This window comes from Heterocephalus glaber, unplaced genomic scaffold, assembly GCF_053883595.1.
Source record: "Heterocephalus glaber isolate CG9 unplaced genomic scaffold, H.glaber_assembly_v1.0 deba00001610, whole genome shotgun sequence".
Classification (NCBI taxonomy): Eukaryota; Metazoa; Chordata; class Mammalia; order Rodentia; family Bathyergidae; genus Heterocephalus; species Heterocephalus glaber.
Genome location: NW_028258381.1, coordinates 32,278,835 through 32,295,096, shown reverse-complemented (window position 1 = coordinate 32,295,096; position 16,262 = coordinate 32,278,835). Strand labels below are relative to the sequence as shown.

General features: G+C 40.7%; 1 protein-coding gene across 5 annotated transcripts in view; it reads right to left on the bottom strand.

Annotated features, from left to right (window-relative positions):
• Positions 1–11,697, bottom strand: part of Matcap2 (microtubule associated tyrosine carboxypeptidase 2) — a 36,287-nt gene extending 24,590 nt beyond the window's left edge. Inside the window, exons 1-2 of one of the 5 annotated variants that reach the window (XM_004840300.3) lie at positions 11,434–11,697; positions 2,079–2,773 (exon numbers count right to left, since the gene is read on the bottom strand). In XM_004840300.3, the coding sequence (XP_004840357.2) occupies positions 2,079–2,773; positions 11,434–11,458 (720 nt within the window). In that variant the 5' untranslated portion in view covers positions 11,459–11,697. Of the gene's footprint in view, positions 1–2,078; positions 2,774–11,154; positions 11,398–11,433 lie in introns of those variants that run through there. The other 4 variants (XM_004840298.3, XM_004840301.3, XM_004840299.3 and 1 more) reach the window with 4 other exon arrangements.
• Positions 11,698–16,262: the final 4,565 nt, after the last annotated feature.

The window sequence follows — 16,262 nt, the reverse complement described above, 5'->3', positions numbered from 1 at the left end:
ACAAATGCTGGCGGGGCTGTGGGGAAAGACAAACACTGATCCACTGCTGGTGGGAGTGTAGACTGGTACAACCACGGTGGAAATCAGTATGGAGATACCTCAAAGAACTAGGACTGGAAGTCCCATTTGACCCCACTATTCCACTGCTGGGGATCTTCCCCAAAGAATTAAAAGAATCATACCACAGTGGTATATGTGCACCCATGTTCATAGCAGCACAGTTTGTGATAGCTAAAACTTGGAAACAGCCCAAATGCCCATCAACTGGAGACTGGATAAAGAAAATGTGGGTTTTTTTTTTATAAAATGGAGTACTACTCAGCCATAAAAAAATGAGAAATTAGAGACATTTATAGCTAAGTGGATGCACATTGAGGCCATACTCTTAAGTGAAATAAATAGGACACACATGTATAAATACCATATAGTTTCTCTGGTGTGAGAAACTGAAAGTGTAAATAAGGACTAAATGTATAATAGGTAATGTGAAATAGGAAGAAAAGGGGCAAAAGGGAAGGAAGTGGGAGGGCTAGGGGAAAGGAAAGAAGGGAATGGAATTAATATGAAAAAATGGAAAAATAGAAACAAAATCTTTGTAAATGGGGAGGAATGGAGGGTTTGAAGGGAGGGCTGGGCAAGGGTGAAAAATAAGAGCCAAGAGAGATTATGTAAAGGTGCAAATTTCCAATGACGAATGTCATTATATTGTATACCTAAAATGTACCAATGATTAGAATGAATAATCAATAATGCGAAATAGGAAGAAAATGTCCAAAGGGGTAGGGGTAGTGGGAGGGGCAGGGGAAAGGAAAGAAGGGAAAGGAAAAATGATGAGAAACGGAAAAAATGGAAATAAAGTCTTTGTAAACAGGGAAGGGTGGAGGGCGTGAAGGGAGGGCTAGGAATGCGGAAAAAACAAGAACCAAGATGCATTATGTAAAGGTACAAGTTCCCAATGAGAAATGTAATTGTGTTGTATGCCTAAAATGTACCAATAAAAGAATTTTAAAACAAACAAACAAACAAACAAAAAACTCCAAACCAAACAGCAAATAAATCTACTGGCCATAAGACCAAAGAACTATACTATACTATCAGCAAAAATGCTGAAAGAGGACAGATACCTCTTGAAAAATAGAGCCATGCAATTTTGCTTATCTGTCCTACAAACTGATTTTTCAATCACTGGCAAAGCCAAGCTAATATATTCTAAAAACCTGTCCAAAGTTAATTTAACTAAGTTCAGTCTGCAAATATCATCTCAACACTATGTCCTGAAGACAAACATCAGCCAATTTCGCCTCAAATGCTTCTGTAAAATTTTGGTTTGTTGTAGTCCTAAAACTATGTGCTAAGTCTAAAGTGAACAACTTAGAAAATATTCTCTTTATTCATGTGATGATTTGTTAGTCCCAGAGATAATCATTAAAATCCCATTATTTTCTTCTTTTTTGAAATTATTGATTATTAGGGTGCTGAGGCTTGAACCCAGGGCCTTGTCCACACCTGGAAAGTGATCTACCACAGGGTTACGGCCCCAGCCCATTTTCCTCTTTAAATGAGCACTAGATGATGATTAATCCTTTTAGCAAAGTATTAACAAGTTCATGAGCAAGAAGCAAGTCTGGGTCCCCAATTTGCTATAGATTGGTAAATTGGGAATGAACCAGCTTGGGAGAACCAGAGATCGCATGCTCCACCTACACATTAAAAACTCAACTAGAAAACAAAAACATAGTGTGAGCTTCCCAACAACCATCTGTGTGCTTATAACAGGCCAAGAGTTTGTAACTCCTGAACGAAAGTTTAGAACCCGAATCTGAAGCTCGCTTCCAAATAGGGTTGCTTCCTGTCACAAAGAGTCTACACAACAGATTCTAGATTTTGATGAGTGTGTAGTTGTTCATGTATAGGAAATATCACTCATCTGGAGATCTCTTGTCACATTTCCACCTGTCCTGGGTGGGAGTTAATTACAACATATACATTACTGGAGTATTTAAAAACAATTTCTGTTTTGCTTGCAAAATGGTAGATAATTGGTACACAAAAATGAAATGCCACTATTGGCATCTTACCTGCTTCAGAAATCGGTCAGATGCATTGCTGTGCTTAGCTAACACACTTGGCAGGCCAGGGTTGGCGTATTCAAACTGGGGGTTGTGGGTATAGTCAGACTTAAAGAATCTCAGTTTTTCTTTCTCTAAGTTGGTAGGCTTTATAGCAGTCAATATGCAAAATCTCTTTCCAGAAAAGTCATCTGCTTTTTCAAAGCTTCTAGACAGCTGAGGCTGCTGCTTAGGCTTTGGCAGAGCAGAGAAATGGCATCGTTTGATCTTGCTTTTAGGTTTAGGTGGCAAGACTATGCTGGTCCCTGTAACAGAGATATCACGGGTAAACTTTACAGGACTTGACACTGAGCTAGTGACAAAAGCAGCAGGCTGCCTCTCCAGGCAACACCAAGTACCACTGCTTGCCATGGGCACCGGGCCTTTTGTCCTGTGAGGGTCTCTGCTATGAGAAGAGCTAGGGCATTTGCTGGGCTTTCTACATCTTTTGGAGTAGGTGGAGGAGGACTGTTTTTGTGAATGATGCTTTCTTTCCTCCTTGCTCTGCAGTAGGACATTGTAACTACTGGTTCCAGTTGTGAAAATGTCCTTTAGTATTCCAGAGGATAAATGCGAAAGGCTTCTCTTGTTGTCAGGGATCAATGAGTCTTCTGCATTTAGAACAGACTTCTTAGCAAGTTCTTGCTCAGGCCAGTGAAGCTTCTCTGTGTTAAATAAACAAAATCAAAACAAAAGAAATAACAAAGATACCGGATGAAGCAAACTGCTTTTATATGAAGAATATTCTGATGGCTTGTAAACTTTATAAATTTGCAATAATCTTTAGAAAAGATATTTAAATATTAATAGGATGTATTACTTGGGTAATGCTAGACATTATCGCTTTTCTTCCCCATAGTGTATATATGTTAAATTATCTGTAAAAATTCCTCAGCTTCAAACCATGTACATGATCAAAGTCTAATACAGATGTGAGATAAGACACTAAATAATCTGAAGACACTACTAAAGAATGTCGATTTCAGAAAGAATATATTCCTAATAGTATTACTAATGAACAAATAAAATCCAAGGTATTTTCAAAATTAATATGATCTTGAAATCTGAAACTATGTAGAAAAAGGCAGCCTGTTTACCCCAAAAGCCACTTTCAGGATTGAACAGATGACATGCATGTGTTTAAGCACTCAGTATCAATAACTGGTTGATTTTATTAATTCTAAGTTATATTTTAAGCTTACAGTTTTTTCTTGACAAGACTGAAAAGCAAATTATAATTACTATTACCATGATACATATATATTAAGTGGCAAGTTAAGGGGAGGGCAACTTTCTCTTTAGGGCTCAAAAGCACTTTAAACAAATAAGACCTATATACTGATATTCACACACTGCTTTAAAATTGTGTTCTGTCTTGTTTTACTCACAAATATATAGAATACTACTGACTTGTATAAGGCTCTAATAAACACCTGTATAAGTACACTATTCCTGCCTACAGCCAGCTTCTAATCTGACTCCAAAAACAAGGTGTTTTGATTAATAATACCAGTTAGCCTATGATTAAAGGTAAAAAAAGACACCAACAGTAATCTAGGGAGGGAGCAACTGAAGAGGACCAGGTGAGGGGGTCCCAGGTGGGGCTCAAAGGGCTGTCAGACTCACTAACTGAAATGCAGCTTAAATGCAGCCATGTGAACAAGACTCTAGCTAAAGTCCTGTCAAGAAATGTGCAGTGAATAAAGTAATTAATCAGTGACCCTACACATACCACATTCCAGCCACTAAGTAAAGAGGGATCTACAGTTCTGGAAGCATTCAGTTTTCCTACAGGAAGAGCCCTGCAGAAATAGAAACCCACAAAGACCCTGAGCTGAGGATGACTCTGCCCTTGGGGACATCTGGCAACATCTGATGTTTTGGTTGTCACAGCAGGAAAGGGCTATGGGCATCTGTGGACAGAGGGCAGGGATGACACAAAAGATCCTTCACAGGAGTTCTGTACACAAAGAAACATTCACCCCAACATGTCGATGGTAGCGAGGTAAAGAAACTCTGTTTTGAACGTTAGCTTTGAAAGCCTAGAAGTCACAGGGTTTAGGGCGAAGAAAGAGTACCAGGTCACAAGTGGCCTAACCCCATCCAATTACGTAAGGTACTTAAAAAATTCCTTTTACTTACATTTTCTAGGACAGCATATGAAATCTGAATTCCAGTGTCTAAAAGTATTTGCAGGGACAAAATATCTACTGTATGTACAAGTTTAGAAGTAGGAGTCAGCTTGCAAGGTTCACGCCGAAGGTGGGTTGGACACAGAAGCCATTCAAAACATGTTAAAGATTCAATCAGCCAAAAACAAGACAGACACCATTTTCATCACAGGCTGGTAAGTGCCAGTTTCGCAGAATTTTCAGACGTGAGGCCAACTGAGAGTCAAAACTGGCAAGGCAAGCAAGCTAAGGAACACCAGGACACAGGCTGCAGCCCAAATCCCCGACAACAATGCCAGTTTCCTTGAAAAGACACCACAGGTTTAGGAAACAAGAGATGACAATGAAAGCAACACTGAAATGGACACTAATTGGGAAAGAGCAAGAGAATGAGATAAGAACACAGCAGTATCGTAAGCCTAGAGAAGGAGGGTAAGGACCAGAGCGGCCAGAAAGGTAAAGGGAGGTAACCAGGTTCTTTCTCAGTTTGAGCTTCATTTAAGACAAGGGAAAAAGTTGCATGAAATTAAAACCAATGAATAAAATCACCCTGAAGAACTCTGACGGTTCATTACATGTCTGATTTTTTTTTTTTTTTTTGGTACCGGGGATTGAACTCTGGACCTTGCGCTTGTGAGGCAGGTGCTCGAACCACTAAGCTAAATCCCTGGCCCAGAACATGTCTGATTTAAAAAAAAAAATTCAATGTAAAATGGTTTCTTTGATCCTGAACACTTAACTTTATGACCATAGAGCCGATTTCACTGAGTTCCTTTGTTTTGTCATAAGGCATCAGTGACTTCCAAATTCATAATTTTGTCCGAGGTCAAACTATATACTTTAGGATATGAAAAAAACCAGTCCTGAACTTCTTACAGAAGCCCCCCAGGAGAGAGGGTGGCAGAGGGGCATGTGACAAAGCATTCTCCCCAGGCTATGGCATTCGGCTCACCTGCTGACCATCTACTGAGAGCTCAGCAGCATGCTCGAGGCCCATCTGCTGCTCCACAGTTTCCAAGTGCCAGGTGAATTTATTCCCAACACCAATCTTGCCAAATATTGGCTCTTCCATGAAGCCCAGAAAGGTGGGGCATATGGTCCTTCAAGATGGACACAGACTGACTTCTCAGTCATGCTAATCATACTTCAGTTGTATATAATACTGTCCTCGGGCCAGGGATTTAGCTCAGTGGTTTCATCGCCTGCTGTGCAAGCACAAGGACCCGAGTTCGATCCCTGGTACCAAAAAAAAAAAAAAAAGACTTAGTAATTGTAATACTGTCCTCATCATTTTAAGTACTACTGTTTATTCTTTTAAAAAATGACCTTTCATACATAAGAACATAATAAAAGGCTGATGAGATTTCCAGTTGTCTACATAATTTATTAAAGAACACTTCATTCCCTGACTCCTCCTTCTTGAAAATTTTTCTCTTAGGAAGAAGTATTTTTCCTCAAAGAAGCATTAATTAAATCTCATAATCTCTCACATAAAAAGTTGATACCGTGTAATTTAACAAGTTACCCATCAGCAATCTGTTCGTTAAAATCTCGGAATGAATAATCTGTTCACCTCGACCTGGTTTCCCATGCTGAGGAAAAAAGGGTAACCCATATTACTAGATAAAAACTAGTAGTTTCCCCTCAGCAGGTGAGTGCTCAGCTCGCCAGCACAATGGGAGCTTCACAAGCATCTAGAACTGGAGGAAAGGAGACAGGAGCCAGCGTCCCCTGGCAGCTCCTTCAGTGACCTCTCTGTAACATCAGCCTAATCGTCCACCCCATCAGGGCCGCTGCTGTTCACTCCTCAGAGCAACACTGGGGAGAAGGGGATGCTGCTCACTTGACCCAGGCTTTCACACCTGGGAACAGGCGAGGTTTCACATGACTGCAAGGCCCCTGGCTAAATGGCGGATCACCAGAAACAGAAGCCCTGTGGAAAAACACTGCTCAACAAATCATGGCCTATAAAACAACTAAGATTTGGTCATTTTTTTCTTTTGGTCCTGGGGAACAGGCTCTGTACCCCTGGGGATAGTACCACACTCCTGTAATCCCAGCTCTCGGGAAGCTAAGGCAGGAGGATCTATATGAGTTTGAGTATAAGGCCAGCCTGGGCTACATAGTGAGTTCAAGGCCAGCCTAAACTACTTGGTGAGACCTTGTCTCAAAAAAAGCCAACATAGATAGATAGATAGATAGATAGATAGATAGATAGATAAGATAGATAGATAAGATAGATAGATAGATAGATAGATAGATAGATAGATAGATAGATAGGCAGGCAGGCTCTACCACTGAGCTACATGCCCAGCCTACAGTAACATATGGTTTACTAATACTTATGGAACCTGAGAATCTGGGATAAATTTACAGCACAAAACAATCAGTTGCTTGGTTACACACAGAAGAAAAAACAATGTAAAACAAAATAATCCCTGGATGAGATAACACTTTATCAAGTATTTCAGCAGTTAAAACTCAACTGAAGTACCTGTCAAGAGTACAAAGAATGAATAAATTGTGGCACAGTAACACAACAAAATACTACACTCTACTGAAAAACACTGAGGTTGCTCAGACAAGGTTCAGGAAAGGAAGCCGATCAAAGGAGTATATATTCCATTCATATAATCCTATTCAGATGCAGTTCAGAAATAACAAAACTTATTTATGATAGCAGAAGCCAAAACAGCATCACCCTGGTCTTTTGAGAGGAGTCATAAACTGGCGGCAGTACCAAGGAGCATACTGGGTGCTAGAAACCCTTCCATGTCTGCTCTGGGCAATGGTTATTCATTACAGTGAAACCTGTACACTTCACTCTATATAAATACCTCCTTAATTTTTTTCCAGTGTTATAGATCTAATCTAGGGCCTTGCATGTGCTAGGTCAGAGCTCTACTACTGAGCTACATCTTCAACGCTGCGTTTAAAATATTGCAATAAGAAACAGTATCTTTAAAAACAGTTCTTGGACAATTTGTCCACATTACGTGAGTAATCTATTAGCTCTAATACCGCTAATTCAGCAGCACCCACTGCACTTTCTCAATGGTGAAGGAAAAGGGAGAGGCACTGCTAATGGCACTCAGGAACTGGGGATCAGGCTGTGCTTCAGCGGATCCGTAGGCAACAAACCTAGGAGGTGATGAGCCGCTCTGGGGTCAGAAGTAGCTGCACGTGGTTTTTAGTTAGAGGGTATTCTGGAAATGACTGATGATGTTGGCTGCGATCAGTGAGCCCTGTGAAGTCATAGTGAATGTAGCAGGATTTAACTTTCCCATGGCCTTCCACGGGTTGAGGATGGATCCCCTAACCACGGCCTAGGAGGTCACTCACTGCCAAGTCCTCCTCGTCTCTCCCGAGTAGTGACTGTCACACACCATTCTCTTACACTTGCTCTGGGAGGGCCTGCTCAAAATGGAGTAGTAACAAACTCCAGGACAGCACTCGGCTGTGTGTGCTTTGGCCTGCTCTGCCTTGCTTGTGAGAGGGCAGCCAAGGAGACAGAAGACTTAGGGAAGGGGCGCAGAATCTGGTTTCCTGAGGGTTGAGGGAAAAACTCATCCCAGGAAGGTACAAGGAAATGAAACAATTAATAAGGCTCAAGAAAAGGGATTTTTGTTTTATTTTATCACCCCACACAGTGGGGATTGAACCCAGGGTCTGAACTGAGCTACATCCCCAGTCCTTCTTTAAAAATTATTTTAAATTTAAAAACCTTTATTAGTAGTATATGGTTGTGAGACATACTAATTACATTAATCTTGGGGAATTGGTACATACATACATATATATCTTATCCTGATCATTTTTATCTCCTCTTTCTCCAACTCTTCCCCCTCCTGCCTTCTCTAAAGCCCTTTCCTAACTGTCACAAAGCCCACCTCCCTGTTGCCTACCATCTCTGTTTATTTTGCTCTTTAAATTATTTATATTTTGGATTTCTCAGATAAGAGAAATATACAATCTATATGCAATATTCAACCTTCTGTGTCTGATTTATTTCACTAAGCATTATGGTCTCAAGGAGCATCCATTTTCTGGATTTTATTTATTTATTTATTTTTGGTACCTGGGATCAAACTTGGGACCTTGCGCTTTCAAGGCAGGCAGTGGAACCACTGAGCTAAATTCCCAGCCCCTGCACCCATTTTCTTTCAAATGACTCAAATGTATTCTTCTTTATGGCACAGTAGTATTCCATTATGTATGAATATATTTTCTTTATCCATTCATCTGTTGATAGACATATGGGCCACTTCTATAACTTAGCTATTATGAGTTGTGCTGCTATAAACATGGGCATATTTATATAAACATGGACACTGTAATATGATGTCTTTAACTTTTTTGGGAAGGTTCATAGAAGGGGTACAGCTGGGTTGAATGGAATTTCTAGTTTTAGTTTTTTGAGGAATCTCCATGCAGATTTTTTTTTTTTTGAGATAGGATCTTACTAAATCATTAAATTGCCCAGGCTAAGCTCAAACTTATGATCCTCCTGCCTCCTGGTGTTGTATGAAGATTTTTATAGTAATCCTGAGAACGGTGCTGGCCCAAAATAAACAGTCTTTGTTAACTATCATTATTATTATCATAATTATATTGAATATTACATTCAGCTGCTATAGACACATCCATGAAACAATGTAAATGGGTAAATAGAATCATTACATTTGTATTTCCAAGGTAAATTTAATGTTAACTCTAAAGTAATCAACTGTATATTTTACAATCAACATTTTAGTGGCTTTGGTATAATAAACTTCCTTAGAAGATTCTAAGAGGGCAAAGAAACATTTTCTGATTTGATTCCATTTTTAATAGCACACAAAGCATGTATATCTTTATTTCATTACTCCTCTAGCCGGGTGCGGTAGTACATGCCCATAATCTCACCACTTGGGAGGCTGAGGCAGGAGGATTGCTATGAGTTAGAGGCCAGATGGATCTACACAGTGAGTCTGAGGCCAGTCTGAACTACATGGCAAGACCTTGTCTCCAAAAAACTTAAAAAAAAATTACTCCTCTAATTAGCACTTCCACTGGGATGTTTTAGATTACATGACTAAGTCAAAGCGGGTAAGATTATAAATAAGTAAGTGATTTCAGAGACACTTAAGTAAGTGCTTCAGTCCTGAAATATAAAACACCAGTTTTTCTCTTTTTATAGCTATATCAAAGCTGAAAAAAGGCACACTTTTGAGCAGTACTCTCACTACCATCCATCAAGCTGGTCTGCTAACCAGAAGAACTGGGTGTTGGAGATACCATGAATAGCGAGAGAAGAGCTAGGCACAGGGCTCTAGCACTATTTTAACTGTTAAGTACTATATAAAGGAAATGGACAAACTATTTAAAAATAACCTATTCGGGTTTCTTTTTGTTTGTTTTTCCGGTGCTGGGGATTGAACCCAGGCCCTTGAACGTGCTAGGCCAGTTCTCTACCACTGAGCTATATTCCTACACCCCTTTTAATTTTTTTTTTTAAATTTTTGAGACAGGGTCTTGCTAAGTTGCCCAGACTGGCCTTAAACTTGTGACCCTGCTGCCTTAGCCTCCCAAGTAACTGGGATTACAGGTGTGGCTGTAAAGGGACTGTAAACTTGAGGTTTAAATGGTCTCCAATAGCAATTTAATACACACTGAGACCCTGTCTCAAAAAAAAATGATAATTTAAAATTTTATTATAATATAGAAATCCACTCCCAAATTATCTAAGTCAGGACAAACAACACTGAGTTTGATTGATAAGTACACTGCCGTTAAATTAAGAGAAGGCAACTGAGTCAACAGGAGGGGGTGTGCTATTTTATAAAGTACTGTATCTCTCCTCAAACTTCCAATTCCATGAACTCAAGTATCAGGAAATCCACTTTGTCTTACAGACCAGTAGATCAGAATATTTACATTCTAATATTAAGACTATTTTAATGGTATTCTCTCTATAATAACTGTTATACTTTGGGCAAATGATTTTAATCAATGATTTCTAAACCAAATAAATTTGTATTGTGACAGAATGTCACTACATTTTACTCCAAGACAGTAGCTCTCAATGAAAATACAAAGGGCAATTTTGCCCCTTATGAGTCATTTATAGCAATATCTGAAGACATTTTTAGTCATTAAATTGGTGGGAGGGAGAAGTCAAATTATCAAACAACAAACTAGGATGAATTATCTTGCTTAATGTTAATAGTGGTCATGACATATAAAAGAAATGGCACTTTCAAAGTAACTTTCATTTTGTTTTAAGTTGAAAGACTAGCATCTATATCAAAGCCTATTTTTAAAAAATCTAATGGCAACTCAAGTTGCCTCTCTTAGATCTTAGCTCCTATTACTGTTTCTGCTTCCTGTCAACATCAAAATGAGATAGATCTCAGCAATGTCATGGCTGCACAGAATGAGCTCTGTATATTATAACACTGAATATCAAATAACAGTATACATTTAAGATCATAAATATTATCACTTTTCAATTTAAAAAGCACACAGAAAGCATGGTTTATTAGGCACTGGGATGCTTTAAAAAGTCTGGCCTTATTTTAGGTAACTCCCTTCAGCCTGTTCTTCATCATGAAACCTGATCTACACAAAGGTTCTACTGAGGAATCAGATGTTGGGAAAACATTGTGGGAAATTAATTTAACAGCATGTAAGATTTTTAAATGTCTAGTCACTTAGTTACATAAAAATTAAAAGTGACATAAAGGCAAGCAAACTTTCAGAGCTGGGGTCTAACCACCCATGCTTTATGCTTCTTAGTATCAACTCAAAACGTCCTCAGGGTTTGCGAATAAGAGCGCATACACGGATGCAGGCGATGTAGACACTCAAGGGGAAAGGTGCGTTCTCTTGCTTACCTCTTCTTTTGTCCGAACATTCTAGAAAATCGTAACGCCCAGGCACTCTTCTGCTCCGGAACAAGCGTCAACACCCTGTGGGGCGTCCGTTCCCCAGACCCCGGTGCAGAGCTCGCGCGCCCCAAGTGACAGGAGGGGCCGGTTCTCCTGTCCCCGCGCGGCGTCCCGTGCGGTCCTCCCGCGCCAGGACCCCGGCCACTCCCCGTCATTCGGCCACCCTGGCCACCTCCATCACCCCTGGTCACTCCGGCCACCTCGGCCTGCCCTCCCCGCACTCACCTGTCACACGGATGGACTCCAGCATGGTCCCGCCGGGGCCGGGAGGCGGACTCCGTGGGGTGGAGGACCAGCGGGACCGCCACCCGCCCGAGCCTTGGTGGTGGGGCGCGGGGCTGCTCTCGGCAGCAGGGGCAGACGGAGAAGTGCGGACACTCGGCTGTGAGCGGCACTCCCTCCACCCGCAGGCGCTGGAAGATGCACTCGTTTGCTTAACAGCGGTGGCCGCGCTTAGCCCCTACCGGCGTGACGTAGACGCTGCCCCCGTTGCTAGGAAACGCCCCCCCCGCCGCCGCCGCATCACGCACGCTGCGCGTCACCGAGCCTGCGCGCCGCTGGGGGCGCTCGTGAGTCAGAAGCCTGGCTCACAGGGAGAGACGGGAACTACAACTTCCGGCGTACAAAGCGCGGACTGCGCCGCGCGGTTGTGTGGGACAGCCTGGTATCCGCGATCCGAGAGAGCGTCCCCCAAGACGTTTGCTGGCGATTCAGGGGGTTTGATTCCGCGATGGCTGCACGAGATACGGATACCGTGATACTCAGTCCCGGCTGTACACTGCAAACATTCACTAGTGGACAGCATGCCAGCATACTGTTCTTAATACTGAAAGATAGGTATTAATTTGGGATTATGCAGTTGACAGGGGCTGAATGTTCTTTCTCGGTTTATTAGAGTTCCTTTTTTACCCACAGGGGCTGCCTGAACCATGGTACTGTGTTTTCCTACACATACACAGATATGATAAGGTTTAACTTATAAATTAAGCTCAGTAAGAGATTGGCAGCAAAAGCTAATAATTATGACAATTTACTGTAATAATATTGCCAAGATCGCTACCTTTGCCCTTGGGGGCCATTCATGAGTAAGATAAGGGCTACTTGAACATAGCACTGTGATACAAAGACAGTTGTTCAGATAACCCGAGCAGCGATTATATACAGCCTAGATATGATGCACAAAGGAGTGTTTTGTGTCTAGGGCAGGACACCGTGTGATAGTCAAGATTTCATGGGGCCGGGGACTTAGCTCAGTGGTTTCGCCGCCTGCTGCGCAAGCGCAAGGACCCGAGTTCGATCCCCGGTACCAAAAAAATAAAAAGATTCCATGCTATTTAACACTTACCAATGGCAGTGGTATATTTCTCAAACTTTATGTTTCATATTTTCAGACTGCAATTACTACAGAAAACTCAAACCATGGAAAATAAATTAATGGATGCCTATTTGCATTCATTTTCACTTTAAGGAAAGTGAAAACAATCTTTTACAATAGCCATGAGAAATGTAGACAATATAACATACAGTAAACACATTGTAAGGTCAACGCATGCAAGGTTCTGAAGGTCTTGAGGACATCGAGAGAAACGCAATAAACCTGGCAGAGCATTTTGTCACGGTCAGAAGACAATGCTGGCACTGTCCATCTTCAGAGCCCCTTTTTTCTCCTTTCCTTGGGGCATGTTTTCAAACTAGGGAACAAAGGAAAGTTCAATGTCAGGAGTATGATACACTGAAAAGCCTTGAACTTGTGAGAAATTGTTTCTTTTTCATCACTTAGATAACAGTGGGGGAAAAAGTTTTTGAGGCAGGGTCTCCCTATTGATTCAGGCTGGCCTCAAAAATTGTGTTCCTCCTGCTTCTGCCTCCTAAATGCAAGATCACAAGCATGGGTCACCAAGCCCAGCTGAAAATAGTGGAAACTGAACTATCACATATTAGTAGATAACCTCACATCCTGTCCAAAGAAGCTGTGAGTACTATCTTGAAAATAGATCCAGAACTCAGTCACTTGCTACTTTTTTGGTTCAAACCACTCCCTTCTCTTGTCTGGATTACAGGGAGGATACCCTAAATGACTTCTCTATTCCCATCCTTACCCTCTAATTCTATTCTCCAAATCCAGTGGCAAGGGACCCTGTGAAAAAGTCAGATCCTATCAGTCCTGGCCTCAAAACCCTTAAATGACTCCAAGTTCTTTATGACCTAGCCTCCAGTCCTTTCTTTGATGAATCTCCAGTACTCCTCCCCACCCTCCAGGTACACAATGGCTTCCGGAGGTTTCTCAAATGTGACAGGAACTGTTTGACCTCAAGGTCTTTGCAATTTGGGATTCTCTCAGCCTGAGAGGCTCCTTCCCAGGTATCCACAGACTAGCTTCTCACTTCCTTCAAAGGACTTAATGCTAATATTACTCTATTGAAAATGCCACTCCACTTAAAAATAGAGTGGCCACTCTGTTTAAAATTTCATTCTTTTCTCATATTTCATATCCCCTTTCTATGCTCTATGTTTAGCACTTACTTCATATTGTCTAGTTTATTAGGTATTTTACTGATTTTATTTTATTTATATTTTTTATTTTTATTTGCTGACGTGCTGGAGACTGAACCCAGGGCCTTCACACTGAGTTACATCCCTGGCCTTATAAATTTTTTAAAAATTTATCTATCTATTTATTTATTTATTATTAAATTCTTTTATTGGTACATTGTAGGTATACAACACAATTACATTTCTCATTGGGAATTGTACCTTTATATAATGCATCTTGGTTCTTATTTTTTCCCCATTCCTAGCCCTCCCTTCACCCCCTCCACTCTTCCCTATTTACAAAGACTTTATTTCCATTTTTTCCATTTCTCAGGATTTTTCCTTTCCCTTCTTTCCTTTCCCCTGCCCCTCCCACTACCCCTACCCCTTTGGACATTTTCTTCCTATTTTGCATTATCGATTATTCATTCTAATCATTGGTACATTTTAGGTATAAAATATAATGACATTCGTCATTGAAAATTTGCACCTTTACATAATCTCTCTTGGCTCTTATTTTTCACCCTTGCCCAGCCCTCCCTTCAAATCCTCCATTCCTCCCTATTTACAAAGATTTTGTTCCTATTTTTCCATTTTCTCATATTAATCCCATTCTCTTCTATCCTTTCCCCTAGCCCTCCCACTTCCTTCCTCTTTGCCCCTTTTCTTCCTATTACCTATTATACATTTAGTCCTTATTTACACTTTCAGTTTCTCACACCAGAGAAACTATTCGGTATTTACACATGTGTCCTATTTATTTCACTTAAGAGTATCGCCTCAATGTGCATCCACTTAGCTATAAATGTCTCTAATTTCTCATTGTTTATGGCTGAGTAGTACTCCATTTTATAAAAAACCTCACATTTTCTTTATACAGTCTCCAGTTGATGGGCATTTGGGCTGTTTTCAAGTTTTAGCTACCACAGACAGTGCTGCTATGAACATGGGTGCACATATATCACTATGGTATGATTCTTTTAATTCTTTGGGGAAGATCCCCAGCAGTGGAATAGTGGGGTCAAATGGGACTTCCAGTCCTAGTTCTTTGAGGTATCTCCATGCTGATTTCCACCGTGGTTGCACCACTCTACACTCCCACCAGCAGTGCATCAGTGTTTGTCTTTCCCCACAGCCCCGCCAGCATTTGTTATTGATTTCATGATAGCAGCCATTCTTTCTGGTGTGAGGTGGAATCTCAGCATTGTTTTCATTTGCATCTCTCAAATGACCAGTGATGTTGAACATTTTTTCATGTATTTATTTGCTATTTCTACTTCCTTGTCTGAGAAATGTCTGTTCATTTCAGATGCCCATTTTCGGATTGGGTCTTTAAATTTGGGAGGTCTCATCTTTTTCAGTTCTTTATAGATTCGAGATAGTAGACCTTTGTCTGAGGAAGAGCAAGTGAAGATTTTTTCCCACATTGTGGGTTGTCTCTTCACACTGCTGGTGGTTTCTCCTGCTGTGCAGAAGCCTTTTAATAAGAAGAGATCCCACTTGTTGATTGTTTGTGCTAGTTCATGGGCAACTGAGGTTTTGTTCATAAAACCTTTTCCTACACCGATGTCTTCAAGGGTTCTACCTAACCTCTGTTCCAACTGGTTCAGAGTTTCTATTTTAATATTTAGATCTTTAATCCATTTTGATTTTAGTTTAGTGCATGGTGAGAGATACAGGTCTAATTTTAATCTTTGGCAAGTTGAAGCCCAATTTTTCCAGCACCATTTATTAAAGAGGCTATCTTTCCTCCAGTGAGGGTGTTTGGCTCCTTTATCGAAGATGAGATGGCTGAGTGTGTCTGGCATTGTTTCTGCATCTTCTAATCTGTTCCACTGGTTCTCAAGTCTGTTTCTTTGTCAGTACCATGCTGTTTTTATCACAGTAGCTTTGTAGTAGAGTTGCAGGTTGGGGATTGCGATACCCCCTGCCATGTCTCTGTTACCTAGAATTGCTTTTGCTATTCTGGGTCTCTTCTTGTTCCAAATGAATTTGTGGATTGTTTTCTCAAGGTCCGTGAAGTATGCTGCTGGGATCTCAATTGGAATTGCATTAAATCTATATAGCAGTTTTGGAAGTATGGCCATTTTCACTATATTAATCCTTCCTACCCAGGAGCAGGGGATGTCTGTCCATTTTCTGATATCATCTTCAATTTCTCTTTTCAGAGTGCCATAGTTTTCAGAGAAGAGGTCTTTGATTTCTTTCGTTAGGATGATTCCTAGGTATTTCAGGTTTTTAGATGCTATTGTGAAAGGAATTATTTGTCCTATTTCTCTCTCAGTGAGTCTGTCATTGGTGTAGAGGAAAGCTATTCATTTTTGTGTGTTGACCTTGTAACCAGCTACTTGACTGAATTTGGTTATTAAGTCTAGAAGACTTTTGATGGAGTTCTTGGGGTCTTCTATATAGAGTATCATGTCATCTGCAAATAATGACAATTTGACTTCTTCATTACCTATCTTTATTCCTTTTATTTCTTTCTCTTGTCTAATTGCTGTGGCTAATGTTTCCAGAACTAT